The sequence below is a fragment of the Anas acuta genome, chromosome 3 (genome assembly GCF_963932015.1).
Source record: "Anas acuta chromosome 3, bAnaAcu1.1, whole genome shotgun sequence".
Lineage (NCBI taxonomy): Eukaryota > Metazoa > Chordata > Aves > Anseriformes > Anatidae > Anas > Anas acuta.
The window spans coordinates 103,457,343-103,484,377 of NC_088981.1; the positions used below are offsets into that span (position 1 = coordinate 103,457,343).

At 41.0% G+C, this 27,035-nt stretch overlaps 2 protein-coding genes across 3 annotated transcripts; both read left to right on the forward strand.

Moving 5' to 3' along the window:
* The first annotated feature begins 1,494 nt into the window (after nucleotides 1-1,494).
* CIMIP5 (ciliary microtubule inner protein 5) lies at nucleotides 1,495-15,527 on the forward strand. Of its 2 annotated transcripts, XM_068678599.1 has the most exons (4): nucleotides 1,495-3,520; nucleotides 5,854-5,893; nucleotides 6,565-6,764; nucleotides 6,898-15,527. In XM_068678599.1, the coding sequence occupies exons 1-3, from the start codon at nucleotides 3,114-3,116 to the stop codon at nucleotides 6,754-6,756; spliced, it is 639 nt and encodes a 212-aa protein (XP_068534700.1). In that variant the 5' UTR covers nucleotides 1,495-3,113; the 3' UTR covers nucleotides 6,757-6,764; nucleotides 6,898-15,527. The 2 variants fall into 2 exon arrangements, with proteins under 2 accessions (XP_068534700.1, XP_068534699.1); XM_068678598.1 differs by lacking the exon at nucleotides 6,898-15,527 and having other exon boundaries at nucleotides 6,565-6,885.
* A 119-nt stretch (nucleotides 15,528-15,646) lies between these two features.
* Nucleotides 15,647-25,135, forward strand: SLC66A3 (solute carrier family 66 member 3). The gene is made up of 7 exons (XM_068678600.1): nucleotides 15,647-15,900; nucleotides 17,885-17,967; nucleotides 18,447-18,516; nucleotides 19,132-19,189; nucleotides 20,461-20,581; nucleotides 21,769-21,810; nucleotides 23,315-25,135. The coding sequence occupies exons 1-7, from the start codon at nucleotides 15,758-15,760 to the stop codon at nucleotides 23,401-23,403; spliced, it is 606 nt and encodes a 201-aa protein (XP_068534701.1). The 5' UTR covers nucleotides 15,647-15,757; the 3' UTR covers nucleotides 23,404-25,135.
* Nucleotides 25,136-27,035: the final 1,900 nt, after the last annotated feature.

Sequence of the window (27,035 nt, forward strand, 5' to 3'; positions counted from 1 at the left end):
AGTAAAATTTAACAGCGTGTGAGGCCTTTAACCAGGTGGCTACATAGACTTCATTTAAAAGGGGCTTTACTCTGAAGCTGTTTGTAGGATTTTTGCAAACATTACTATTCAGAGACAGGAAGCACTGTTCATACCCAAAGACTGACACGGGGTTTCCATCCCAAGGGTGAAGTGGCAATCTTTCCAAATGGTGAAGCAGTCTTCGAAGCTGGCGTCCAGAGAGCCACCCTCTCCTCCAGCTGATGAGCTTGCTCCTGCCTCTTGTTCACGTCACTTGTGTTTCCTAGATCTCTGCAAGCATTTCCCATCAAACACAAAATGTCTTACACAAAATAAAACCACCACCAACAACAAACTTTGCTGTCCATCACATCACAAGCTAATCACACCTCTCAGAAATTCGCTCTTCACAGATAGTGTGATATGGCTGTGACGTTTCTTCTTTTCTAGGTAAGTTTGCTGAGAGACAGGCAGGCATGCCACATCATTTCTCCCCAACTATCAATAGATCTGTGGACAGGAGAATCCAGACATCCTTCCAGCTCCCTCTTCCATGGTCTGACCTGTACAAAACATGGTGCGTACATTTGGTAATGCTGTCCGTAAAGTTTAGAAGACAAAATTTTTGCAGGAAAGTTCACTAAAAATAAAAAAAAAAAAAAAGGCAATTTTTAGAAAACACAGCTCAGAAATTGCCTCTGGATCTGAGTATCAAATACTGGCAGAAGTAGTCTGTTTTTTTAACTATTGGTTAATTTAAATGATTGATTTTGAAAAATTTATATTTTAAAAATAAGGTAGTGCATATTAAAGTCAAACATTAGCTCAAGTCTTGCATAACTTATACTGCAATACCCTCTTGTGGTCATATGAAAATGGTTTATCTAAATACCTGAACCTTTTTTTTTTTTTTTTTCATAAAAAGCTTATTAAACATTTTTTTCTTTTTTGGGGGGGAACTAACATATTTTTCACAGACAAATTTGCAGTGTGTATCATCACCTGTCTGGCAGCCACAAAGGAATAACCTCAGTTAGGTTCTCCCTCAGTATAATGAATGCTGACACTGCTCATCAGACAAACTGATCCCAAAATAAACTCCTAATCAAAGGCGCCATCTCCTACACTGACACTCATTAGGGACTTTTTTCAGTTTCATGCCCCCAAGCAGAAAAAAATAAAGATGCTGTAATCAATTTACATAGATTCATATGACATGAAGCCACAACAAACATTAACCTTTTCTACCACAGGATGAAAAGAAGTACACAGTAGATCAGTTTTATCAACTCAAATGAGTTCTCTCTTTAAAAGCCCCAAATTCTTCTTTATAAACAATAAAATGCTATACCAGCAGATAACAATGTTAGGGGAAACAGTTCAATATCTGCAGAGCTGCTGAGCTGTTAATCCATGGCCTAAATGGGCTAAAGATATATCCAGTAAGCTATCCCCAGAAATGTCCCCCTTACCCTCCCCTCGATGTACTTTCCCTTTATGCACCATTCCCTTAATGACTTTTGGTCCCAGTAGAAGATGGGATAGTTTTTAAAATATTTGCTCTTAGCAGTCTGTTTTTGGAACAGCAGCTGCATTTTAAAGGCATAGTATTATAATATTAAAAAAAATAAATAGCTATGATCCAATTCCCATCTATCCTATCCAGAGAAACAACTGGAACAGGATGTTTGTAAACTATGTACTCGGCCTGATAGTAATTTTTAGCTTATTTTTATGTTTAATTTGCAGAAAATTACTTGAAAGGTTAGAAAAAAAATAACACAAGAACTTTGTAAACAAGAATGAAAAAGCATTTAGCCTTCCCATTCAGATCCTTTCCTGACCTGATCAGGGTCTAAAATCCCATGTGCATTGATTAATGAATTGGGTCATCCAAGCGTCCCTCAGCTTCCTTTTAAAGCAGATAGATGCTGCTAAAGTCTAATTCTTTAACTGGCTGCACATGCTCCAACTTGGAGAGGACCCTGGGACAAACATTTTGTTTTGAGGCAAACTTCTTTCTCTCTTCTTAAGTTATGTTACTGCGATTTTCAAGGGCAAGGTTTCCAAATACAGAAATAAGTCTTGCTCAGAAATGTCCACGTGAAACGTTTGGATTGTTTTATAGTTATTATTATTTTAGAATAAATTATTTGCCAAATTTGGCATGTATTTTCCAATACCCCAAGTAAACATAACTGAAAAAAAAATAAATAAATAACCGATTTAAGTTCATTAGCATTTACCAGCAGGATGAAGCAAGACGCTAGAATTCATCTGGAGCTAACCCACATTACTCAAAAACAAGTCAGTCAAGAATTTGAGAGGAAATTTATACTTAAAATACCCCGCTTTCCTGCTAGGTCACAAATACTTGAAGAAGTGACTGCATACCACAGAAGACCAGCAGGCTGACTGTAAAGGAAAACTGACATTTTGGACACAGTTTTGAAAATTCTCACTTTGTGTACTAATGACCCTTTAAAGTTACTTGAAAAGCACTTCCCACAGTTGCTTAATGTCTTCTGCAGAAATCCCTAAGTACTTTAAAAGGGCTTTTCATGATCTGTGGCTGCTCATTTTTTATATATATAAAAAATAACAAGATTTAAAGCACAGATTCATCGAAGCATCTTATTTTAAACAAACAAACTCCGCCTCAAACAGACTGCAAGGCCCCAGCAGCTGTCCGCACTGGGGCTGGGCTCCCTTTCTCGTGAATATTCACAAGGCAGGCTGTTTCCAGTGGAGACAGTAAACACACCAGGGAAACCAGCAGCTTTCAGGAGATTTTGCTTCTGCTACAGAACTACAACAAAAGTGCTCCTGACAAACTCGGCTCCACAGCATGCTTTGCACTAAACCAGGCTTTATTGCTCTGCAGAGTTTGAGCATAGGGTGGTCTCAGCTGCCAGCAGCATTCATTGCCTCCTAGGCTGAGAGTTTGCTGCTTACTGATGGCTTTCAGGAGCAATTATTTCCTATCAAATTGTTGTTACCATGAAAACTTCTTCATCCTTCAGGCAATGAAGCAATGTAAAGCAGTAGGAAATGATCATTAAGTAACAGGGAAGCGAAACAATGCCAAGCACTGCCTGTCAGTGCTGGCATCAATGTTCATTTTCTTAAAGCACTCCAGATCAGCAGCTAAAAGAAAATGCTGGGAGAGGAGGAGCTCTGAAAGCACAAATAATAGCAGGTTTAAACTTCCTGACAGTCCCAACATACCTAATAATACTGGGGATAGAGTGAGTCTCAAAATGGATGTGTTGGGAAAGGGTTCTGGATTCAGGAGGAACACCTTGACTAGGTCCTGGCAAGCAGCAACCACACCTCTGGGGCAAGCAGCCTCAGCTCCATCCCTGTCTCGTGGCAGCACCCAGCCTGGAAGACCTGTACTTGCACAAACAGCTGCTTGGAGCAGGGCGGATGAGCAGGCAGCACTGCAGCAGGACCAGGTCCAACAGGACAAGATCTGGAGGGAGGCTGTGGAGGCTGAACAGAGAGGAAGAAAAATCTGGTAAGTCACTTTTTCCAGTTCACACCTCTCCTACTCATTCCGACAGTGGTATTGGTGCTCCCTGACAATCCTAGGGCTTGATTCAAAGCCTAAGCTATCAAGGGAATTTTTCTTCTGCAGGGACTTTGGATCAGACCCTAGCACCTTTCTTTCTAAGGCTACATCATCTCTGTTATTCTTCGCTGGACAGAATCTATGCTAATACCTCCTGACACACCAGGCTTAAGCCAAAAAAGAGATGCAAAGAGCTGCATGCTTAATATCTTTTAGCTTAATAGAGATCTTCATGATGATTATATAAATGTGCCAACCTTTATAATTTATTGCAGACATGCTGATATTATCGCCACTTCTCATATTCTTGGAAGTGGCTGAAATGGAAGTTGAACAGAGTGTTCTGCCAAAACACGACTCTGTATTCCCAGCCTGGAAATCCCTGAGCATGCCCCACGAGCCATGTGCAGACAGGCAAATCCCATTATTGTAGTGTTTCAGCAGGCTGAACGGCATGCATTCGTGTATACAGCAGCTACCTGGAGGAACCAGAAATTAACATCCTCCCTGCCTCTGTGCCTCTGCCACATAACTTGTCTGTTATGTTCGTGCTTCTGTACACAACATGGACACGCTTATTAGAAGAATATCCTTGGTGAAAGCACAGCCAGCTCTGGCTGTGTCTATGCAGTAGCCAAGCAGATAAAACAAAAGGGTGAAGCACATTGCTTCCAGGATGTTTTTAGGAAGGGAAACGAAACCATCTGAACAGCCCTGCCCTCCTCACCCTTCTGGAGGAAATGCAGATAGTAGGGTTGGTCTCTCCAGAGATGTTTTTACACTCTTGTCCATCTCCTTTTACCTGAAGGAAAGGCTGGTTCATGCACAGGCAGGGCTGTGGAGGCAATGCCACTCTCTCCCAGTTGTGCACCAGGCCCTCTCCCAGCGGGCCCAGTATGCTCCATGTCCCTTCCAGAGCACAGGCAGCAGGAGGGATGCTCTGCCTGCACCTCTGCTGGGGTTCACAGGCATGGCTGTTGGTGCAAACCTACTTTCATGTGTACTTAACACATCATAAACCTGAAGCATGCCCTGCTCTCCATTCTTAGCAACAGGGCTCCTGTAGAGGGGTAGGGTATGTGGACAGGTGCCTAAAGCCACCTCATCTGGCTTCATCAGACTCCACACACTACAGCCTGCAGGGAAAAGTCTTTCAGCTCCACATCCCCAAACCAAGGCTTGCTACATGTTGGTGGTCTGACCCGAAGTGGGTATAGGTAAATGGCACAGACCCAAACATTTCTCAGTACTTATCACCACAGTGTAGTCCCAAGCTGGGAACAGCAATCCCAAGAGTAACATCCAAGTCTGGCACTTTTACAGAGTGCCTGACATAGCAAAATAAATAAATCTGGGCCCCCTGTGCTGTGCTGGTATACAAAAAGTTATAATAATAAGCATAACAATCGTAAATTAGCTTTTATTTGCTCTTTGGGTATATCTGTACAGGACAGGGGAGCATAGCACAGAAACCCAAGGCCACTGTGTCCATGAGGTACAAGGCTGTGTCGTACACAAGAGCTCAACTCAGGAGGCTGTGCAGCTTCAGCACCGTGAGCTCAGATGAAGCACTGCATGGACACCAGTAACCAGCTCAGTCAGCTGAGGTGTCCCTTGAGCCCTTTATAGTCCCAAATACAGCAGTAGATTAACTGCTTCCTCTATTGACCTCACAGCACTTTTACAATAGCAGGTGAAGAACAGTTTTCTTCATTTCCGGCCAGAGAGAGCAAAAGACAAGAAAATCAGAGGACTTGCCCTGTAGTCACACACCAGGTGTAGAACAAGGCTGAGGAGCAAAACTCAGGTCTTCTGGCTCCTCACTTTGCTCCTAGCACAGATACCTATCTGCACAAAAATACTCCAGCAGGTATTTGCCTGCTGCAAATATAGCTCTGGAAATTCCTACCAGGGACTTCTGCCAGCAGAATATTGGTCAATTAGAAAATAAGAAGCTCTGTCTTATTTAAGGCATGAGACATAAATTTGCTAGAGTGACCCAAGACTTTGCAGATTTATCTGCATTTACACAAGGAATACATCGTGGACATGCTAGCCTTGTCTTCCTCTAGCAATAAAACCACTCCTAACATAGTGCAGGTACACTATGTGAATAAAGAAAACCCTGGGCTTCACTACAAAAAACATGGGTTTGGGTACAAAGAGTTTGCATGTGTAAGAATTGGCTTTAAGTATTTAATTGAACAGATAAATAGGCATTCAGATATGACCAACAGAGACAGAACATTTAAAACTGCATTTTTTACTTCTATTCCAAGGTACCAGAACTGGAGTTTCCTAAAGGACTACGACCAAATGGTAAGTTTCAAACAAACACCTACCTGTAACCAGGATCCTTCTAGCTTGAATCAATTTGAAGTAGGCTAATGCTTTAAATTGGAGAATACTTGGGCATAAGTGGCAAATGCTTTAATACTAAAATCTTTAGGAAAATAAAAGACAGCTGAGATACCATTCATCTGCTAAAAAGGAAGACAGTTTGTGTTTGTGTTCAGTCTGTTTCAACATTATAATATTGAATAATTGTTGAAATATTTCAAAAATATTTCTCCATACACAGAAAGTGCCAGAAGAACCAACTTCCTAGGAAAAGTTTGTGAGATGATGACATCATGCCAAAACCCAAGCCACTTACTAAAAATGAAACAAAAAACCTCCCACATCATAACCATTCCAGAGCAGGCTAAATTCTTTCTCTCCTGACATTTCATGCAACATATTTAAAAATGATTCATTTCCCTGTGTTATCTTACTCCCATGAAAGAGGATAGAGAAAAATAATCATTTTACTGCATTTTTGCAACACTTTCATGTACATTCAGTAAGCATTATATTTTAAGTACATCTAAATTCTGTTTTCAAAAGCAAAAGAGCTGATATTACTAATAATCTCAGTAACTTGAATTTTTGTAACAAGCAAAGGATGTAACTCTGAAAACTTTAGCATTAATGGTCTTTGTTTCATTCAGGGTAATAAAAAGGAACACAAGCCTCTGCCAGATTATATATCTGTGTTTTCAAACAAAGTTCCCAACTCCACCAACCAGAACATTGGCAGTAGAATGAATACTGAACTTGGCAAGATGCTGGTAAACATGGATTACTTCTTCAGCAGTGGAGCACGAAAGAGGAAACTTGAGGATGACCTCCAGCCTTCCTAATACCTCAAGTAAAAATACTAGTAACAAAGCAAGTCAAAGAGATCTACCTAGCAGGCCTCTTTCAGACTCCACAACACTGAAATTAGCAGGTAACAAAATCCTTTTTTTTTTTTTTTTTTTTTTTTTTCTTTTCTCTCTCAGAGAGACCAGAAGTACTGTCTAGCATGGAACTTTTTCAAGAACTAAGATGGATGTCATTCAGCAATGCCTATGGAGACTGTCCTCTTCAGACTTGGGGTTACTCAGAATCACAGAATCACAGAATTTCTAGGTTGGAAGAGACCTCAAGATCATCGAGTCCAACCTCTGACCTAACACTAACAGTCCCCACTAAACCATATCCCTAAGCTCTACATCTAAACGTCTTTTAAAGACTTACAGGGATGGTGACTCCACCACTTCCCTGGGCAGCCCATTCTAGTGTCTAACAGCCATACAGAGTGAGTCAGGACCACAGATCTCATCCTTCTTACCATGCAAGCCCACAATAACTTTGCTACTAACATCAGAAAGATTAGAGCCAAAGGGCTCTTCTGAAACTCTTCCTGAATTTTTACCTCCTGAAAAGAAACAATCAACAGAGACCAGCTCAGATGAGTCACAGCATAAACAACATACTTCAAATTCTGAAAGTCCGGGCAATAAAACACAGCAGGTTGTTACATTTCATGTATTTACCCAAGGATTCGTCAGCCTGCCACTTGCATGTTTAAGCTTGCTCTAAAGAGCAAAATTTAAGGCATGTAAGACATGTTCTGTGCTTTTTCAACTCTCCCTGCCGAGGAAGGGGGATCTATTTTTTTTTTTTTTCAGACTTGTTTTCATTTTTTTTTTCCTTTGGATTTGCTGTTTCTCCCCTATGCTCTCACATTCCCTTTTGCTACTTTTTTTTTTTTTTTTTTCCTTGTTTAGCTGATGGAAACTCAGTGACCAGGAAGCAGGCTTTTACATTTTGCTCTGAAGGCATGCTGCTCAGCAACCTGCCTTACGCACTTTTGATCATCAGCCTTGAATTTAGCAGGTTTGTAGTTCCTAAAATCTGTGGTTGCCCAGGGAAACCACCATCTAAATCGACAAAATACCTAAAGCCTGCTCACTAGAGCATCTTCATGACATAGATGCAACGTTTTTTCAGGGAAAAAAACACAATCAGCAGAGCATGGGGAACACACATAGAGTGCCTGCCTTCACAGGGTGCATGTAGCTTCTGTAGGACCATGCTCAGCCCTGCGTAGGTGGAGACCAACGCAGAAGCCACTAGCATTGCCCTGATACAACAGGCTGCAATCTCACACTTAGCTGAGGTGGAGCTGTGTTTACTTACACCTTGCAGCCAAGACTGTTTATTTTTGAGGTTAGACTTTAGCAGCAGAAGGCAGTTGACAAGCACAAGAAGTGGTAGGGATCAGTGTGATCATTGGCAATGTTCAGGTGGTCTCTGGAATAAAACAAAAGCCACTGTAGAAAGGAGAGATGGGTTGTAGCCCACAGCAAGTCATATCCTGGCATCTTCAGTGTCTGAGAACTGGAGGACAAAGGCTTTCAGGATGACAGCTTAGCTACCTGCAGAAGAATGAAGATGATGGCAAGAAAGCTGCCCATGCAAGGGCTGATTCCACTCTGCAGACATGAATATCCAACTGTAGTAAACAACCATGTTCACACACAGAAAATGGAAACATACACTTAAAACCAAAACAAAACAAAAAACACCACCATGTTCAGCTAAGATGCTTTCTTCAGTCTTGAGAGCAGATGACTGCAGCAGGAAATTTCAAAAATGTCTGAAAGTGGGAGAGGGGAGAGCAGAGCAAGCCTTTCCTTGTCCTTGTGTTGTCCAGAGCTTCTTCCAAAAACTGTGCAGGCTACTCAAAGGCTAAATATTTATTGGTGGTTGTGTAATATTGAAAATTACTACACTTGCATGCCTTACTCTGAGATACACTGAGCAGCTCCAACTCTTGCTGTGGGTCACCAAGTCCACAGAGGGTGGCACATGCCCCATCTCTGTCAGCCTCAAGCTCCTGTTCGTGTAAGAACAACTCATTCAAAAAACGCAAAGGGATTCTGGTTTTCGTCGTGAAGGCACACAGAGCTCCGTGCTCCCTGACCTCCAGATGGCACTCACTCCCCAAGTAAGCCACTGATGGTTTACAGCAGCAGCGTTGCGCAATCCCTGTCTAATTTCAAAGGGCTTTAAAATATTTCCAGATTCCCAACCCTGCTTTGTGTGAGTCCTGAGCATCCCTCTCCCAGGGAGGCCCCTCAGGATGGACGGTACGGGAAGGAGGATGGACTAAGCACTGCACAACTTAATCCTTCAGCTCAGCACCGGCCTTGTTTCAGCTGACATTTCTCCCAGTTTTGGGGCACAACATGGAAGGTCTTATCCTGAAGACATGGGCCACCAACTGGAGTCTTGAGAAGCAAAGACAGTAGCTGGAGTACTGGAAAATGTGGCTGAGGAGGAAGGATCAAGCGGTCTAACATAGTTTAACCTGAAGAAAAGGGAGACTGGGAAAAGGACGGCAGTCCTTAGATACATACATAGCTTGGGAAAGAGAAAAAGTAGTAGTTTATTTCATGTACATGGCAGACAATATTAAAAATAATCGTTTTCAATTATAGCAAGGAAAATCATGTTACTATTACGGAAGCTAGCAGTAAGGTTAATACAGTACTTGGTAGGGTTAATACAGCACTGGAACAGATTCCCTGAGGAATCTCCACCTTTGAAGGTTAAACACAGCCACCCACCAAGGAGGATGTGTTTGACAGGGTTTGCCTGTTAGTGTATAAACTGCGACTGTCTGAGGGGTGTTTCACCAATTGTCTGATCTGTAACAACAGTTGGTGGGATCAGAACATGCTTTGAAAACATGCTGTGTGGTTGTTTGTTTTTCAAAACACATTCAAAAAGAAATAAAAAAATAATATTTCAGTTAGTCCAGATTGGAATAGATTGCATCTCTAAAACACAGATTGACCACCTGAGTTTTTGATGAAGGCACATTTCTATTTTTCTGCCTACTCCTACAGAGAATGTTTTTCACGCAGCCCAGATGTGCCTCTTTTAATCACACAGTCCCACCAAAATCCAACCTTTATCCTAAAAGCTTCACTAGTGCTCCCTCGACTGCCACATAAGAACACCTCTGAAAGAGCACGTTCGTGCCTTTGTGCAGGAATGACAACAACTAATTTGCTTTCAACAATTTCAGGACACCTTTACCAATTGTGTGTAGCCCTGATTGTGCTGTCCTTACTCAGGTAGAGTGCCCGTAGTGGGTACTTGGGGTGATTACAGGCGTGCAGCACAGGAAAACCCCAACCCACCACCCACTCATGCACTCCTATCACATGTGCTCCTTTGCAGTCTTTTTCTCCAGTCTGATAGAGATCTACAACAGGAAGGTCTGCAGCTATACTTGAAGTGGAGCCAAAATATGCAAGGATTTCTGGTTTAATCATCAATAGAATAAAAGTTTCCCATACAGACAGACATGATAATCCACATAGTATAGCAACATTTTGTAGAGTGGACACCTTATTTTGTTCAACTATTACGCTTTCCTTTGAAATTAAAACTATTTTTTGCTGTCTCAGTGATCCCTCCTCTGGTACCCAGCAGTTTGCATCCCTCTATCATGCACAACACCTTCAGAAAACACAGTTTGGGAATATCTGAGGTCTAATTAAAACTGCCATAGAACTGTGAGCAGAAGGCAGCAAACAGGCATTCTCTAGACGTCAGTTTCTTCCCAAGTTCAACAGCAATTTTTCTCTTACTATAATTAACCTTGCCAACTAATCCTTATTTACATAAGCACAGTGTCTTAGGAAGAATGGATGAGATGACAGCAGCACTGAAACCTGTAAACAACCAGTGGAAATTCAATTTATTAAAGAGATTGTATAGATATTAAAACGTGTTGTAAGCTTCTTGTAAAGAGTTCTTATGATGTATCACTGTGCTTCACAGCTTTGTAAGCTTGCTTTCCTTTTGCTGCCAGATCTCAAACAAGAGATTATACATGTTTAGGCAATTCGTTTTCTGTATTTCTTTCTGTTAAAGAACACAAGTGGGTAGGAATATGAATTTAATTCTTGGGTTAGACACACTGCTTTCTCTTTTAAGGACTGTTAATATTAATTCTAAGTGGGTGTAGAGATGTTTCCAGTGCCTCCAACTTTTGCATGTTCTCATTTCAAGCTTTGGTCATAATAAAAATGTGTGAAATATATCATACTTTATAACAAAACATATGTAAGTTCATATAAATCTGTATTTCTTATACTTTTAGAATAGTCTTCGTATATAGCTGCCAGGTGGCATCTTAACTATAAGGTTTTGTTTTAAAAGATTGGATTGATGATTCTGATCATGTTCCTTAGAAACATGAAATTAAAAGCTGTTTCTTGACCTTTAAATTATCCTAAAGTAGTAGCTAAATGGGTTTTCCTACAAATAACATCTCATCGTGCTGTGAAAATTACTGCATGAACAGTAAGGTTCCTACAACAGAGAAGGAAGAGAACAGATACATACAAACAGTTGGATGGACAACAGAGGCCAGGTCCAGGCATTGCATGTTGGTATGGACTGTGCACATGCATTGTTTGCCTTTTATAAAGAACGCTCTATAAAGGAATATTTCTGAATTAAAGTCCTACTTAAAGCAGATAATTTTCTTGTTCACAAAAAGTGTTTTTGTTTGTTTGTTTGTTTTTGTCTTCTGGTTTTAGAAATGAACAATAATTTGTTAGTGCCTCAAGCTGCTTTAGTAAAACTCCCTAAAGTGGGATGTCTATCTTAAAAATTACTTGCTCCTCTGAATCCATGTGAGCTATGCAAGGAGCACTTGCATGGTTCTGTAAATCACAGCCCTAACCACAGCCCTCTCCTGTCCCAGAAGGGATAGATGCCAAAGGCTGACGTCTGCTTGTAACCTCCTCAAAGCCTCTCACAGGAGTTGTATGTACCCACAAAACCACCATTACTAAGAAATGGGATTTCCAAGTATCTGGGATTAAAGCCTCACCTCAGCACTCCACCTCTACGCCAGGTTGGTGGAGCAAAATTGCTCCAAATGGCTTTTAAATGGCTTCCCAGGCAATGCCAACAGGAAACTCTTGTTTGGCATACATTGATTGACAAACTGCATTAAAAATGATCTGCAAAAATATAAGCATAATAGCTGTAAAGTGCTGAGATCTGGTTTCAGTCTATGACTTTGACCAGATCACTTCAAACTCCATGTCAAGTTTCCCCATTTCCTAATGGTCAACTACCATCGCTGGATATACTATATATAACCTGTGAATTAACAAGGTCTGCTGAAATATGCTCACTTTCTCAGCTCTCACTGGGGCCTCTGCTGTTTGAGTGGCTCAGATGCAAATGTGGGTCTAGAACAAGGCCGGCTCCAGATCTGAAAGCTACAGATCAACCTGCTTACTCAGCTACAAGCTTGAAGTAGGTTTTCTGTGTAGAAGGGACAACTCCAAATTTAACATGGAAATCAATCTCACAAGTCTCCATATAAACCAGTTAATGTGTTTTATTTTCTTTCTCCCGGTTCTTTGGCTTTGCTAGGTTTTGGGCTAGGTTTTGGGTTAGGTTTCTAAGTGTGTGTGGTAAGGGGCAGTTTTGGTATTCTATGTTCTTTCAGTACTCCTTTTTGGTTAACCATATAACTTAAGATAACATGCCATTACCCAGAACGGCCTTTGGTTAACTGAATAAGGCATTTCACAGAGCACAGACTGAATCAACAGGGTGGTGTTTTCTGCTTTTTTTTTTTGCTTATGGTATTTTCATTCAATTTGTGATGTGTCTGTCCAGCCTAACCTCAAGTAAATCCTACATAAACACTGCCACGTTTTCAGCTTGCCACATATATAAAACATACTGCATTTTAAACCTATGATCTACATGCAACCTCCAGTGTTTCTTTTCTACTCCTGCCCTGCACACTTGTACACCACCACCTCAAACATGAAGTACAGAGGAATCCACTGAACTTCCTTAGCAAGAGGAGGTTCTTCAAATGACTCTTCGGTCAACCCTGCCACTGAGGAGCCTCTGCTGCAGTTTGACCACCCAGTGTGTTGAAGGCTGCCTGCAATGTGCAATCATCCACACAGCTGCTGAGCATGGCCTCCACCCCTTCATCAGACTGTTCATAGAAAAAAACAAGACAGTATTGAACCCAATGTCATCCCCTGAGAAACAAACACCCACAATTTGGCCACGCACAGGACATCAGTCTGCTAACCACTAAGCCTTGTTCCTTAGTTTTCCACCAGCCTTGTGGTCTTCCCATCTGTCCCCTATCTCTCCAGATTCACATGAAATGAGACCAGGCCAAAGGCCCAGTTGAAGTGAAGGTAAATGATATCCACTGCTCTTCCCTCTTCCTCCAAGCCAGCTAACTCACAGAAGGCAATCAGGCCAATTCAGGCACAATTTGCTCTTGCTAAATCCAAAACAGCTGCTCCCAGCCACACTCTTGTCTATCAGAACCTGGAAATGGCCAGAGGAGGCCAATATGGAGCACGTGCTCCATAATATTCCTGGGAACTGTGGTTAGGTTGACCAGCCTGTAGCTCCCTGGATCCTTTTTCTTGCCAAAAGACAGGGAATGACATTTGCCTTTTTCCAGTCATTGGGAAATGACCTCTGCTAACCATCAACCCTCCAAAGATGATAAATGTCAGTGGTCTTGCAATAACGTCAACCAGCTCCTTCTGCAAGCTCAGATTCATCCCATCTGGTCCAGCACAGCAGTCTTTGTCCAGATCTCTTCAGCAGTCCTAATTCTTCCCCTACCACAGCCAGTATTTCACTCTCTCCAACTGTGCCCCTAGGCTCATGGAACCTGAGGGGCCTGTGAACAGACCTTGCTTGTAAAAACAGACAAAAGAAGGCAATGGCCATGTTGGCGTTTTCCCTGCCCTTCTTAAGTAGGTCTCCTACCACATGAAGGAGATGTGAGCAGTGTGCTCACATTTTCCTTCATCTTTCTCTTCTTGCAAAAGTGCTTATTGGAAGCTTTTTTTCTCCTTCACATCCTTCACCAATTTCAACTAAGAAATTGAAACAGAGTACTAAGAATTTCTTATTAACAGACAAATAAAAGCATTTTTCATTGGTTCATTATGTAATGCCATACACTAATCCTGGGCTGTGCAGCACCGTGAACAGACACGACAGGGGAAGGAGAGTAGGTTTTTGTCTAACTGATTGCTTGCACTACAAAGGAAAATTTTGAAAGCTGCAATGCTGACTAAATGCAAACATTGCATGTCTTTGTGAAAATATGAAAACAGTTGGATAAAAGTATGCTCATGGAGCTGCTTAATTGTTTGAGCTCAGTTCAGCTCCTTGATTATTTCTAGCAAGATAGAAGGCAGTGAGTATTACCAGTATTTTTGGAGCACTTTGTTGAAGCTGCACCCACACAGCAATGCAGATATACAAATTCTACCTTAACTATTTCTCTATTATTCCCAGATTATCTGAAATGCCAAACACATCTATATCACAGGCCTAATTTTAAATGAGCATGAGATAACTTCTTGTGATGGGTTACTCAACTCTTTTCCAAGTACATAATACTCCCACAAGGCTGAAAGCTCAAGTTTATCAAGAAAATCTTGGAACACTAATTATTTTAAGCTATTTTCAAGTTTTGCTTTCTTTTAGAGTTTGTCTTTTAAAAGGTTGATTCATTTGAATTATACTGACAGATCATAGTTTTTAAATTAGAATTCTGCATTTGGGGAGTCCATTTTTTGAGATTTTATGTATGCCTGTATACTTCTATTTTTTATGACTGATTTACACAGAGGCTGACATGATTTACAAATTAGGCATTAGTAATATTATTGTTTTGAAGTGCCACTAAATGAATGTGGAATGAATGCAATAAATCTGTTTGTCAAAGCATGTTATTGAAACGATGGAAAAAAAAAAAAAGAGTAGAATTGCAGAAGAGCAGAAACTGAATTGTATAAGGACCATCAGTCTAATATAAATACATCTTTCATAAGAATGCTAGAAGTTTTATGCCTGAAAATAACCCTGAATGTTATTGCAATTATGCTGTAGGTAAAAACCTGAATTAATGCTATGGATTTGACACTTTGAGTAATCCCAGCCAAATGCAGGCATGAAAGAGCCAAGATCCTGTATCTGTGTGATCAGTACAAACACACATTCCTCAGAGAATGGCTTTCACTTAGTTCTGACAATCTGGTAGGTACAAAAGCTTTAAAAACAGCACTTTCCTATTTTTGTGCGCAACTGTGCATGGTAGGTAGGTGTTATGTTCCAGGAAAGCTACTCCAGCTCTCATTATTTGACAAGAACAATGTTCAGAAACTTAAAGCTATTTATTTATTTATTTATTTATTTATTTATTTATTTATTTTTATTTCTGTACAACCAGAACTGACACTGCCAAAACCACACCGTGCCTACTGATGGAGCCGGCACCGTGATGATTGAGACAGGGTGGCCTAAAAACCTGGGGGGCTGAAGGAGACTTCAGTTTGGGGTAGCAAACCGAAATTCACCTTTGATCTCTGTGCTTCTCAGCATCTCCCAAAGCACTGCTGAGATCCACTACTCCTAGGTGATCGCAACCTGTGGCGGACCCTTCACACAAACACCCTGCGACCATGGCTGTGGGACTGTCATTTTGGGGGACAGCAAGGAGGAATTTCAGGCTCGGAGCTCCCAGCCCCGAGCATAGGGCTCCTTGTGGGGCAGTTTTAGGGGAGTATATGGTTTTAGGGGAGCCCAGCGGGGCCGGGCCTCGCCCTTGCTGCGGCCGCCCAGGGGAGCTCGGGGCGGAGATGGCGGTGCCCGGGCGCCATCAGCTGCTCCGTGAGGGCCGCCCCATGGCGGCGGGGCCGGGCCGGGCGCTGCTCCCCGCCCCTCCGAGCCGTGGCGAGCCGAGCCGTGCCGGGCCGAGCCGGGTTCCCCATCGCCGGCATGGCCGTGACGCTGCTGGAGCTGGCTCACTGGAGCACCTGGGCGGTGTGCGCCGTGCTCAAGCTGCCGCAGCTGGCGGCCGTGCTGGCGGCCGGCTCGGCGAGGGGGGTCAGCCTCGGCAGCCTGCTGCTGGAGCTGGCCGGGTAAGGCCGGGCACGGGGAGGGAAGGCCGGGAGGGGAGCCGGGGGGGTGGCAGCGCCGAGCCGAGGGGCTGCGGGCTCCGGAGGGGGCAGCCGAGGCGCCCCCGCAGCCAGCAGCGGTTCGCCCTGACGGCTGGCAGCGGGGTGGGGGGCTGCCTCAAGCCGGCCCTTTTCCTTTCGGTTTTATAAAAGCGGCGTTTTTTTTATAAAGAGAGCTCCGGTTCCGCAGCCTCCACAGAGCCGGCATCCTGCTTCGTGTGACGCACAGACCTTTTTTTAACCCAAACTTCCCATTTTAAAGCGTGTCTGCGCTGTTCAGACACTCTTGTGAGACCAGCGCAGGCTACCCGTGTAGTTAGAGACGATACCTGCTGTGGGATTTAAGCCATATAATCGAGTTATTAGCTGGTCCATGTGCCCTGTCGTGCAGGTGATGGTACCAGTTAGGCAGGATTCTTTCACCCAAGGAAGTAAAATATAATCATTCTTTAAGAAGATTACAAGCCTTGTCAGACTTGGAAGGTTTTTTTTTTCAGCCTGCAGTAATCATACATTGGTTAGGCTTATTAAGTCTTGCTGGAAGAGGATTGTGCGGAGTGGAAAATAAATAAGCCACGGACGTGCACGCACAGATTTGGGTATGAGTCTGTGCAAAAGAGTGCCCTGAGACATCTCGTGTGTGCCAAACAAAGTGGTGGAGGAGACAATGTCTGGGCAGAGGCTGCCAGCACTGAGCCGCACTAGCGAAGGGCTTTTTCTCTTGGAAATATCACCTTGAGAGCATGGTTTATACTTCAGAACCAAAGTCTAGTTCCAGCAGAGGGTACTTACCTAAAGTCCTGGGCAAACAGCCGTAGTAACATTTTTAAACCATTTCATGTGTGTTGGTGAATACTAAAAAGGCTTTGTAAGTAACCACACTGCCATCGGTTCTGTGCCTGCCATGTATGGAGGACAGAACTAACTATTCAGGAAGAGTTTCAGCGAGGCTTTTTTGAAACATTTACTGGGACTATTTGCTTGTTTAGTAGGCCTACTTATCCTTTAAAGACTTGGGGTCCAGCTGCAGAGAGTTGTGGCCTACAGGCACGCACTGGGATGGTTCTGCAGAGACACAGTGCAGTGACCTGCCAAAGGAGTGACACAGATGAATGGTGCGATGCCAAGGGCTATAATTTGACACTACAAGGAATAAGACTTGTAGGCAGTTCTGGACAGAATTCAGATATGCAAATTGTGAATATTGTAAAAGCTGGTTACCTAAAAGGCAGGCAGTTCCTCATGTATATCCTCAGAGACCTTTCTATTTTCTTCTTCTAGACTCTGCAGCTTTGAAGTTCCTGTCTAACTTCATGGACTTGCATGAAAGTTGAAGAAAGTAAAGAAAGCATGATAACAGCTCAGTTCCTTTTAGATACTGTATTGTGAAGTAGCAGGAAGGAGAATAATTGCCATTGTTTTGTGCAGTTAAGAGCAGACTCTCAATCTGACCAGTACAGCTACATGAGGTAATCTTGTAACAGTGTAGTCTGGATGGTTTGGAAAATATGTCTTACTCCAGTAAGGCTTGTTTAATTTATAGGTGAAACTATGAACATAGATTTAAAAAAAAATCAGAACTATAACAGATGTGCCAAGGCAGATGCAAAGAGAAGGCAGTCTTTAAGGTCTGGAAACCTTTGTTTCTTTCTCACCAGTTGTAATTAATGAAATTATGCCTTTCATACTCTGACACAGAGACCTTGACAAGAAGTGTGGGCAGCTCTCTACATCTTGTTCTATTTGAAGATAACAAGAATAGACCATAGAATCATCAGGCCTGTGCTTTGTGTTCATATTTGTTTGATCAGTTTGACAGCAGGGGCTACACCTATCTGGATCCTTTTGGCACAACCAAAAGATAGTTTAAAAGACAATAAAAAAGAAGTTGTGAAGGAGCTGTCCTGTTCCTTTGTATAGTCATGCCGTTTTTTGTCTTTTTGTTCAGCTTCCTTGTGTTCCTGAGGTACCAGATATATTATGGTTACCCTCTGCAGACATACCTGGAATATCCCATCCTCATTGCACAAGGTAATCCTTTGTAAGCGTGGTTTGGGAAATGAGGCAGGGCTCCTTCTACATGCAGAGGCTCTGCATGCAGGTAGAGTATTCCACTGTAATGATGTGAATCCATCGACTGATTCCAGATGGGGTTGGGGGGAAGAGGCAATGAACATCTCAAGTATAATTGAGCTCTTGTATGTGTTATGAAAATTGATGGTCAGGTAGAGCAGAAAGATCTAATTAATCCACTCAGTGGAGTTGTAGTATAAGCTCACCCTTTATCCAGTGGCACCCTGTGGGGGAGAAGCCGTATAAACACCCCAGACTCGCAAAAAGCTTCATTTTGGAGCTTGCAGTGTTTCCGACTTCCATTGAATTTGAGAGACAAACCTTTAAGAAACCAGTGTCCCATAGACATGGTGCCCAGTGGAGCTAATTCTTGTTGTCTAGGAGCGTTTGGGCCCGCTCTCTCCCTTCTCTGACAAGCAATCTTTTATCTGTTTCAGATGCTGTTCTCCTTTTGTTTGTTCTGCGTTTCAATGGAAACATGAAACGAGCTTTGCTCTATGCAGCCATGTATCCTTTAAAATCTGGCAATTAGTTTATGTAGCATGTTTGGTCGTTCTTCACATAGCAATATCATTTGCTTGGTACTACTGTCAGAAATCATATCCAGCCACCTGCCTCTCACCGTGCATTCCACATCCCCAAGTTATTTCTTGGATCACTGTAGATCTCTGCGTGAGGTAAGCTTGGCATGTGGCTATGGCTAGAAGGCCCACGACTGCTAAGGAGTCTGACCTGTTCCTAATTTACATCTTTGCTAGAGATGCAGGGTACAAATCATGAATCTTCTGTCTCTGCTTCCTGTCCATTCAAGTTGTACTTGCTATGACAAAGACAGTAGTGTTCGTTTTTAAAACACACGTAGGATTTGGGCTTAAATCTCAAGCTGTGTGCATTGGAGCAGGTCTTGAGAAACCCCAGGCACTGTTCAACCAAGGACTGTGAAAAATAGGAGCACTTAGTGCTTCCACCGGTGCTTAATATGTTTTATCCAGATTTAAACTCTATTATAGACTATACAATAATATTATTTCCAGATGTTAAAAAAATACTAATTTCCCAGACAGTTTGGAGAGCTTTGGTATCCTGGCATTTTCAGTGCTATGAAACTTAACATGCTGTAAGGTTTTGGGGAGGCTGGTACGTGCTAACGCTGCGGAGGTGGATAATAGACCTGGCCATGGTAAGTGCTGCATGATTATTTGAAATCATGTCCGCATATGAAATCATTTTTTGTGGAAGTCTTTATCATTGAAATCTCTCCTTACACTTGGAAGAATTCATCATTTAGTTCAGCTTTCAGAACAAACAACCGGTTTCCAAATACAGCTGTTTCTTTCACTTCTGTGTGTGGCCTGAAAACACAGCACTTATGTTACAGACTGGGGGGGGGCGGGTAATGTTCTGAGGTATAGTTATGTAAATTGGGTTGGGTTGGGTTGAGAGCGTTAGATATGCTGGTGTGACCTTGTCACAAAAATGCTAAAAGTAGCAAAGGTTTAAGATGTCCTCATACGTCCTACTGGCATAATCCCCATTGGTAGACCTTTAATATGAAAGGTAAAAGAACAGAGCATCAGTCGAAGCATTTGAAATGTGGAGTGTTAAATATTTCACAAGATCTTTTTTCCATTTAGCCCTAGAATTTCCAAAGAAAACTTATTATTTGATAATTCCCCTCGTAGGTTAAAGATGTCTTTGCCCTTTCTATCAGAAGAGAGGAAGTTAGAGTTAATTCCAGATGAACTGGAACTGCTAATGTAAAAAGTAATGCAAATAAGGATAAAAGCTTCTGAGTCTAGTACCAATCCTTACTTACAAGGGAAATCCAGGCATTGACCAAAGACGCACACGGAGCGACTTTGCAAAATCCCCCTTAAAAAGATGACAGGTTGAATAGTCTTTTCCCTTCATTACGTTTTTTTCCCCACCAATTGGACTCATTTTCCACACATTCTTGTCAGTTTTCTCATTCTTTTCTGGTTTTGTTTGCCAGACGTAATGGTAACAGATGGTATGAATCAACCTTGCTGTTTAGACTACATCAGTCTCATTTTAGCTAACTTTCATAATCAGTTTTATGGAGCAGGTTGAGAGGCTTTTTTTTTTTTTCTCCTTGTATTATATTTGCCTCAATCAACTATTTTCCAACAGTAATAGCCGTTGTTGTGCTATCTGAGCTTCTTCTTGAGCAGTACCTCAGAAATCAGTCCCATGCTTTTGGCAACTTTAATTTTGTGCTTCACAGTTCCTTAATTTCTTCTTCACAGTTCATTAATTTCTGTAATGCTTAAGTTGCAAAATACTAAGAAATACTAAGAAAGCATATATTTTTTTCTATTCTAAATGAAAAAAAAATAGTCTTGTTTTCTAGTAAGGTGTATACTGACAGCCATAAGCTTAACACTCAGCACAATGGCAGGGGTTCATTCTTTCTCTTTACGTGCTTTTCAGAATTTGTGTACGCTCATCAGCGCGGCAAGTAAGCTGGCTCAGCTGCGGTGTCTCTGGCAGACAAAAGATTCTGGACAAGTGAGCGCCTTGACCTGGAGCATGTCTGCATACACCTGTGCAAGTAAGCTATGGATGGGCAGCTTGGTGCAAAGCACAGAGATCACATTTTTTGAAGCCATCTTTGCTCCTAATGCTGTCAATAGGTCTTTACTCAAACGTGTATCTTGCCTAATGCAGTTTTACATAGTGCTGACTGCTGAGACTCAGATACCACAGTCAATCAAGTATTATTGACACTAGCTGAGTCACAGTGCCACTTGGATTTAGAAAACCAAAACCATTTCAAAACCATTTTTCAAAACCATTGAAAAAATGGTCAAAGAATCTCGATGCAGATGAAATAATTGAGAGTGCCTTTATGAAGAAAAGATTTCAGTGTTCTAGAATTCAATAAAATGACCACTGATCCATCATGAAACGGTGCTAAATTTTGTAGCTATGTCAACAAACAACACTAATTCTAAAAGCCATCTACAAATTATACTTAATGCTAAATACCTTTAACTATGTCTACATGTAAATACTTTTTATCAACAAAGGAGAATTTAAGAATATATCAAGAACAGGGAGTTGTGCAGTTCATATGTTAATTACCTAGTGTCCAGCATAAACATTTCTACAGCTGTTTATCAGAAATACCTTTGTCATATTCACAAACTTTGTTTAAAATATCCTTACTGTAAAACATAGCGCTGCTGAATCTATTTCCCTGTGAAACCAGTGTTTTTAAGTCAATAATTAGAAGTTGTGGTATGTCAGCTGAACAATGGTAGGAATCCTTGTAAATGGTTCCCTGTTCCAGATGTGAAATAATTAACATTTAGATTTGTTGTGGGAAGGGAAACTGAATTCCTCATACTTGCAGAAGCCTAAAAGCATGCAGGTGAACATTTACAAAGGTTGTCACACTAACTCAATTGTGGGTGTAACCCAGTATCAACTACAGAAGGAGGGGGGAGAACTGAAAGAGAAGCAGTAGACACTGACCACATCCTATTTAGGGACAGATTTTTTTTATATCTCTGTCAATTATTTTCTAATTAAAAAAGGCCCTTAGTACAGTGCCATTCAGCTGTGAGAGCTTGATCTCTGGAACTAAACCAGTCAATCCACTAAAAGTGGCAATGTTTATACAATGTATATTTTCATGCCATATTATCTGCTATTGTGAAACAGAGATTTCATCAGTTTATGAAAGTATAAGCATGTTGTATCTAATCCACTAACCACAATTCCTCCAATTTACAGCAAGAATATTTACAACTGTAGTGACTACAAATGATCTCTCAGGTGAGTATGAGAATGGTTTACCTTTCAAACTAATAGTTGCCATAGTACATGTAGTTTTTAACTGCTTTGTAAAAGCAGTTAAAGTGGCTTAAAATAAATATTTTGCAGGTGACTTAATTATAAAGAAAATTTATTTAACATCTTCTTACCATCCTGTGAAAAAGTGTGATCCCAACAAAACTGAAAGAACTAAAGAATGCAGCAGGTTTATCAATATATGGTTCAAAATCAAGAGTCGGTAGATGCAAGAACAGTAACAGAATCACATTATACTTTATCTGGTGGATCCTTTTTCTTGTTCAAAGCTAGAAATTCCAGCAGAAACATCATCTGAGTGTATTTTTTTTGAGCAGTCCTCTGCAGCACAGTAAGGCTCTAGTTTTACAAGCAGTTAAAATGGCTCTTTCACTGAAAAAGCAAGTCCCCTTTTCAATTCCTTATTTTCACCCTTGTGCGTGCTGCCTGCTGTATGCCTGGCTAAGGGTGTGTGGGGCCATGCAGTTAACTGGATCGCCAAAGAACTGGCATAATGCTTATGGCAGAAGTATGATCTGAGCCCAGTTCAGCCACAGCTACACACCTCTGCAGATTACAAGTGAGAGGTATGTTGAGGAGAGGAAGGAAGGGAGAAAACGCTGTCTTGACAGTGCTAGTAAAACCAAATCACTTGAAAGTAAAGCTGGCTCTGGTTACAGCGACTTTTGAAAATATAACACAGCACACTTTGGAACATGAAAGAGATGGCAGCAAACATTGACACTATGCAGCTCTAATGGAAAATGTTTCACGTTAACTTCTAGCACTTAACAGTTCGGTGTGTTTATCTCGGTTTCATGCAGGCATATGAAACTGTCAAAGATGACTTATTTGTGAAGCAAGGTTTCACGTACATTTCTGTCAATGTTCCATCTCCCACATGGGTATTAGATGTACCTGTACTTCAAACTGTGCTCTCACAGGTAGTAATACTCTGCTTTCTTTGATTTAAAAACAATCTGAAAGTTAATCGAGATACTGGAAAACAGTTTTGTTTTGTAGCTTTTTTTTTCCTCTCGTTAAAGTCTGACAGATACAAGTATTTCCTGTATCCCCAAAGTGTAAGCTTAACAGATGGCAGCAGAGAATCTCTATTATAAACAACACGCAACCATAAAGGACACAGAAGCTGCGGCTCCAAGTTTAAGGCTAGGTGTAAATATAAATTTTTATGAGGCTACTCAGAGTTGTGCTATTCTGCTGGTTTTGTCACAAAACAATTAAAGATGTATTATTTTCAGATATTGCTTGCAAATGTGAAATGCTCTTTTCTGCTGTGTTTACTTTGAGAAGTTCTGGATTCCGGAACGTGGTAATTTAAACCAATTGGCTGAAATGAGTTGCAGAATGGGAACCAGCCAATTTGTACACCGGGAGAAGTTTACAAAACAATGTGTCTTCTGAAAATGACAGCAGTTGATTTTTTTTGGAATTATGCTTACAAGATTTTTTTTTTTTTCCCTTTCAGTTCTCATCCGTTTCATAACCATGCTCATTCTCAATATTTGGGTCACAGTCACAATTCTGCGCTACAGGAAAACTAAAAAGACTGATTAGAAGACACATCAGCACACAACATAAAAACCAAATGAGTAAACAGATATAATTAAGCTTAAACAACAAAACAAAAGTTGAGGCAGCTCTCTCTCTTAAGCTTCATTTTTATCCCTAAACATATTTAGTACATTCCTGCTTATTTTCTCTTGGAAATAATTCTTTTAAGATACTTAATTTAAGCAGCATATTTTTATTGGTTATTTAAGAGAAGTTTTACTGATACCACATTTTCTATGGAGTTTTTTACTAAGTGGACAAGGTATTTTGTATTTAGATGTTTATATATTCTCCTACCACTGCAGTACTTTCTGGTTACATAGAACCAATTATTTTATTCAATTATACAAGAGCTATTTTTTGCCAACGTATCAACTCGTCTTTCTGCATCTGCTGCAAGTTTGAAAACAACAGATGCTTGTCTTTTTCTTGCAAGCATCCCAGTTAAGTTAGGTATTAACCATCTATATTTTAGGATAAAGAAAATCTGAATAAAAGGCCCAATTCAGAATAATGTTGTAAAGGTGTTTTACATGGGCACAAATCCAGCTGGGCCTGCAGCGCTTGCATGCAACACTTAACCAGTACAATGTATACAGCTGATACAGGATACCCCTGGTCATTTTCTATAATGTATAGAAAGAAAGTATAGAAATTTTCTATTTCTATACTGAGTTTTTATTATAAGAGCAAAAACTCAGTTATGTATTCTTCTTTTTCAACCTGAACATTCAGGAATAAACTGTTTTGGGAACAGCAGAAACTGGAAGGTATAGAAATTAATGGGATTTTGAGCTACAGAGTTAAAAATACTGTTCAAGCAGAAGTCCTGAACTGATGCCCAGTCTCCAAATGCAATCCATATGGGCAGTGACCCATTTACAAGGGCAGCTTGATGCATCAAGACAAACTCATCTCCAGTGTTTTTTGATGATACTACTCCATGCTTTATTACTTTTTAACCTGTCTGTCCTGAAGAATTTGAAGACTTCAGTTGAATTTTTACTTTGGAGATTTTAATCAGTTAGTAGTAGGTATATTTAAATAGGGAAAAGTATGTTCTTGAATATTGTAACAGGATTTTATTTTTGGAAGTAGTACCATTCCAGCCAAAAGTTACAGAAGTAACCAGAGTAGTATAGTAACCATTCATCTCTCATTACGTTCTCCAAAATGAAAAAAATAGGCCTTTTCAGAAGAGATTTTATAGTATTACTTTTGATCAGCATCCTAAAACCAGGCACCCTTGATCCTGACATGCTTGAAAACTATGGGAAGACTCGGAAGACTCCATTGACTGTGTTTGAGGCAGGCTTTCCTTGCAACGTGCTAAACCTTTGGACTCTACTAGAGCAGCAAGATCTGCAAAAGCGGATGTTCTGCTAGTGTACACGGGGAGAAAAGCCTACTCTGCAATCTCACTGAGACCTTGACTATCGAAAATACAGCTGCTTTGTAAGCTCTGGTTTTGGGGTGGGAAGAAGTATGTCTGTGGACATACGATTTCATGTATCTCACATTATTGAGAGCAAGTTAAAAGATTAGTTTTTTTACTGCTCCAATAAATCTGTATAAACGCTCGGAAGTTTCTATGGTGGTTGAGAGAGTAACTGTAAACATTCTGCTATTGATTTACTAAAGCTGTGTTAAATATCTGAACTGGTCTGAATAGTTTGGTGGCAGGTGGCATGTTATACATTTTCCTGGTCATGTTAATAAATGGTGTTCATAATGATTGATTCATGTCGTTCTTACAGTGAATTTTCACTATGCATTCAATTTTTAATTCTGTCTCTGTTTTTGGAGAGAAAATAAAATGTTCTTTATAGGTCATGAATGGGCAGCTTTCATCTTAATATTCAAAGCATCAGTCTGTGTATCAATCTGTAAAATGCTAAAGAACTCCAGCATCTTAAAGGAAAAAAAAACACACACATCTCATCTCCTTTTTTTTTTAAAGCCTCTTGATAGAGAAAGATTTGCTTAGAGACAAAACCCAGTTATTGGTGTCTTTCATATTCCTGAGTGATGCTGTAGCAAAATAAAGAACATTTTTTGGCTCGATGATCAGCATTTAAGGTTTTTTTCACCATAAAATGTGGAAAATACATTTAAGAAAGGTTCTGTACAGGTTACTTAATATATCTAGAATAAATCATTTTGGAAAATTGTGGGAAATAAAGAAAAGAAACGGCTGGATAATCCACAAACTTAAGTAATTTTGTGGACTTGGAAAGCTGGACCAGGAGTTGTCACTCAAGCTGCCTGGGATATAGAACAAATCAGAAGGTAGCAGCAGGTAGTTTCACATACTTTTCATTTATTTCTCTTTCTTTCTCTCTTCTCTTCTCATGGAGAATAATTTCTTTAATTTTTCTAAGGTAGAAACATGGTCAAGTCCTGGGCAAGCCCCATAGAAGTGTAGCTCCCTCCAGTACGTAAACCATAATCTTCCCAAGTAGCTGGATTAAAGGCAATAGCTTTAGCCAAGATAGGGAGGACAAATCTTGTTAAACTTGTCATTCAGTGGTACCAGGGTGGATGCAAGCAAGTGCAGCAGCTGTCCAAAGGCATGCAGGGGAAGCATCTTGGACCTGTTTTACTGTGGTCAGGTAGTGAGTAACTTATCCACAGGGCTGGAAGTAGCACTTCTCCAGTCACAGAGCCTGTTGAAGCGCTGAATTACACACCCAGCACCTACTTGCACCAGTTCACAACCTGCTGACAGGCTAAACCAGCTTTTGGCTTGGAAGGTGTGGGGTCTACTGGGGCTTTCAAAAAGTATGCATTTTCTTGCCCATGACAGTACAAAACTTGAATTCTAGTACAGCCTACTGAAATTTGACTATAACCCCAAACCTCTCCAGCTATGAGCTATGACTGTGCATTTGGTAATGGATAAGCTTGGTGGCATGGATCATTGGGTGACAAAGCTCAGTTTAACAGTATTAAAGAGAAGACATTTATCATGACATATGGTATCCAAAAAAAAAAAAAAGAAAAGAAAAAAAAAAAAAGAGGACATGATTCCAGAGATAACAGGTTGCAGTTTTAGATGTTGACAGTAGAAGATTGAATGGGTTTAACTTTTCCCAAAAGCCTACTTCTGAACCAGTGAACAGGAGTCGTACACAAACGCATACAGGCACCTCCCTTCCTTTCAGGCCTCCCTAACACTTGGTGGTTTGCACAGAGTAAGACCACGTAGACATGGGTGTGTTTCATTGCATTATTCTAATCCAGGAAAAGATTTTATTGCTTGGATGGCTCAGAACTCCCTGTCCCTGAGCCTCGTCTGCTGGCTTGTGTGTGCATGTAGCTGCTTCCTAACCTGGCTCCGCTAAAGCAATCCAACAAAACAGGAGAGAAAGGGGTGGGGAAGGGGACTCGCACCGTAACTGCTGGAGTCCAGGAGGCACTTGGACTCTGGAGAAAATCATCCACAATTAGCTAACAAGTCTCAGGCAGCCTTCAAGTACAATTACGCTTCCCCCACCACTCAGAGCTCACAGGAAGAATGATCAGAATTGTGGAGATCAACATAAATGAGGTGGTTTCCCAGCCATGCAATTTTGATGATGAATAATTCTTTTATAATTCTCTTCAGGCTGATTTATTCCATTCCATTCCAGATT

What these genes read in the sequence shown, in the direction of transcription:
- CIMIP5 (XM_068678599.1), top strand. Translation starts at nt 3,114, where the DNA reads ATGTTCATTTTCTTAAAGCACTCCAGATCAGCAGCTAAAAGAAAATGC. An exon ending in CAGAGAGGAAGAAAAATCTG is followed by an intron (nt 3,521 to 5,853) that starts GTAAGTCACTTT and finishes TTCTATTCCAAG; the next exon opens with GTACCAGAACTGGAGTTTCC. An exon ending in TAAAGGACTACGACCAAATG is followed by an intron (nt 5,894 to 6,564) that starts GTAAGTTTCAAA and finishes TGTTTCATTCAG; the next exon opens with GGTAATAAAAAGGAACACAA.
- SLC66A3 (XM_068678600.1), top strand. Translation starts at nt 15,758, where the DNA reads ATGGCCGTGACGCTGCTGGAGCTGGCTCACTGGAGCACCTGGGCGGTG. An exon ending in CTGCTGCTGGAGCTGGCCGG is followed by an intron (nt 15,901 to 17,884) that starts GTAAGGCCGGGC and finishes CTTTTTGTTCAG; the next exon opens with CTTCCTTGTGTTCCTGAGGT. An exon ending in GGATAATAGACCTGGCCATG is followed by an intron (nt 19,190 to 20,460) that starts GTAAGTGCTGCA and finishes CGTGCTTTTCAG; the next exon opens with AATTTGTGTACGCTCATCAG.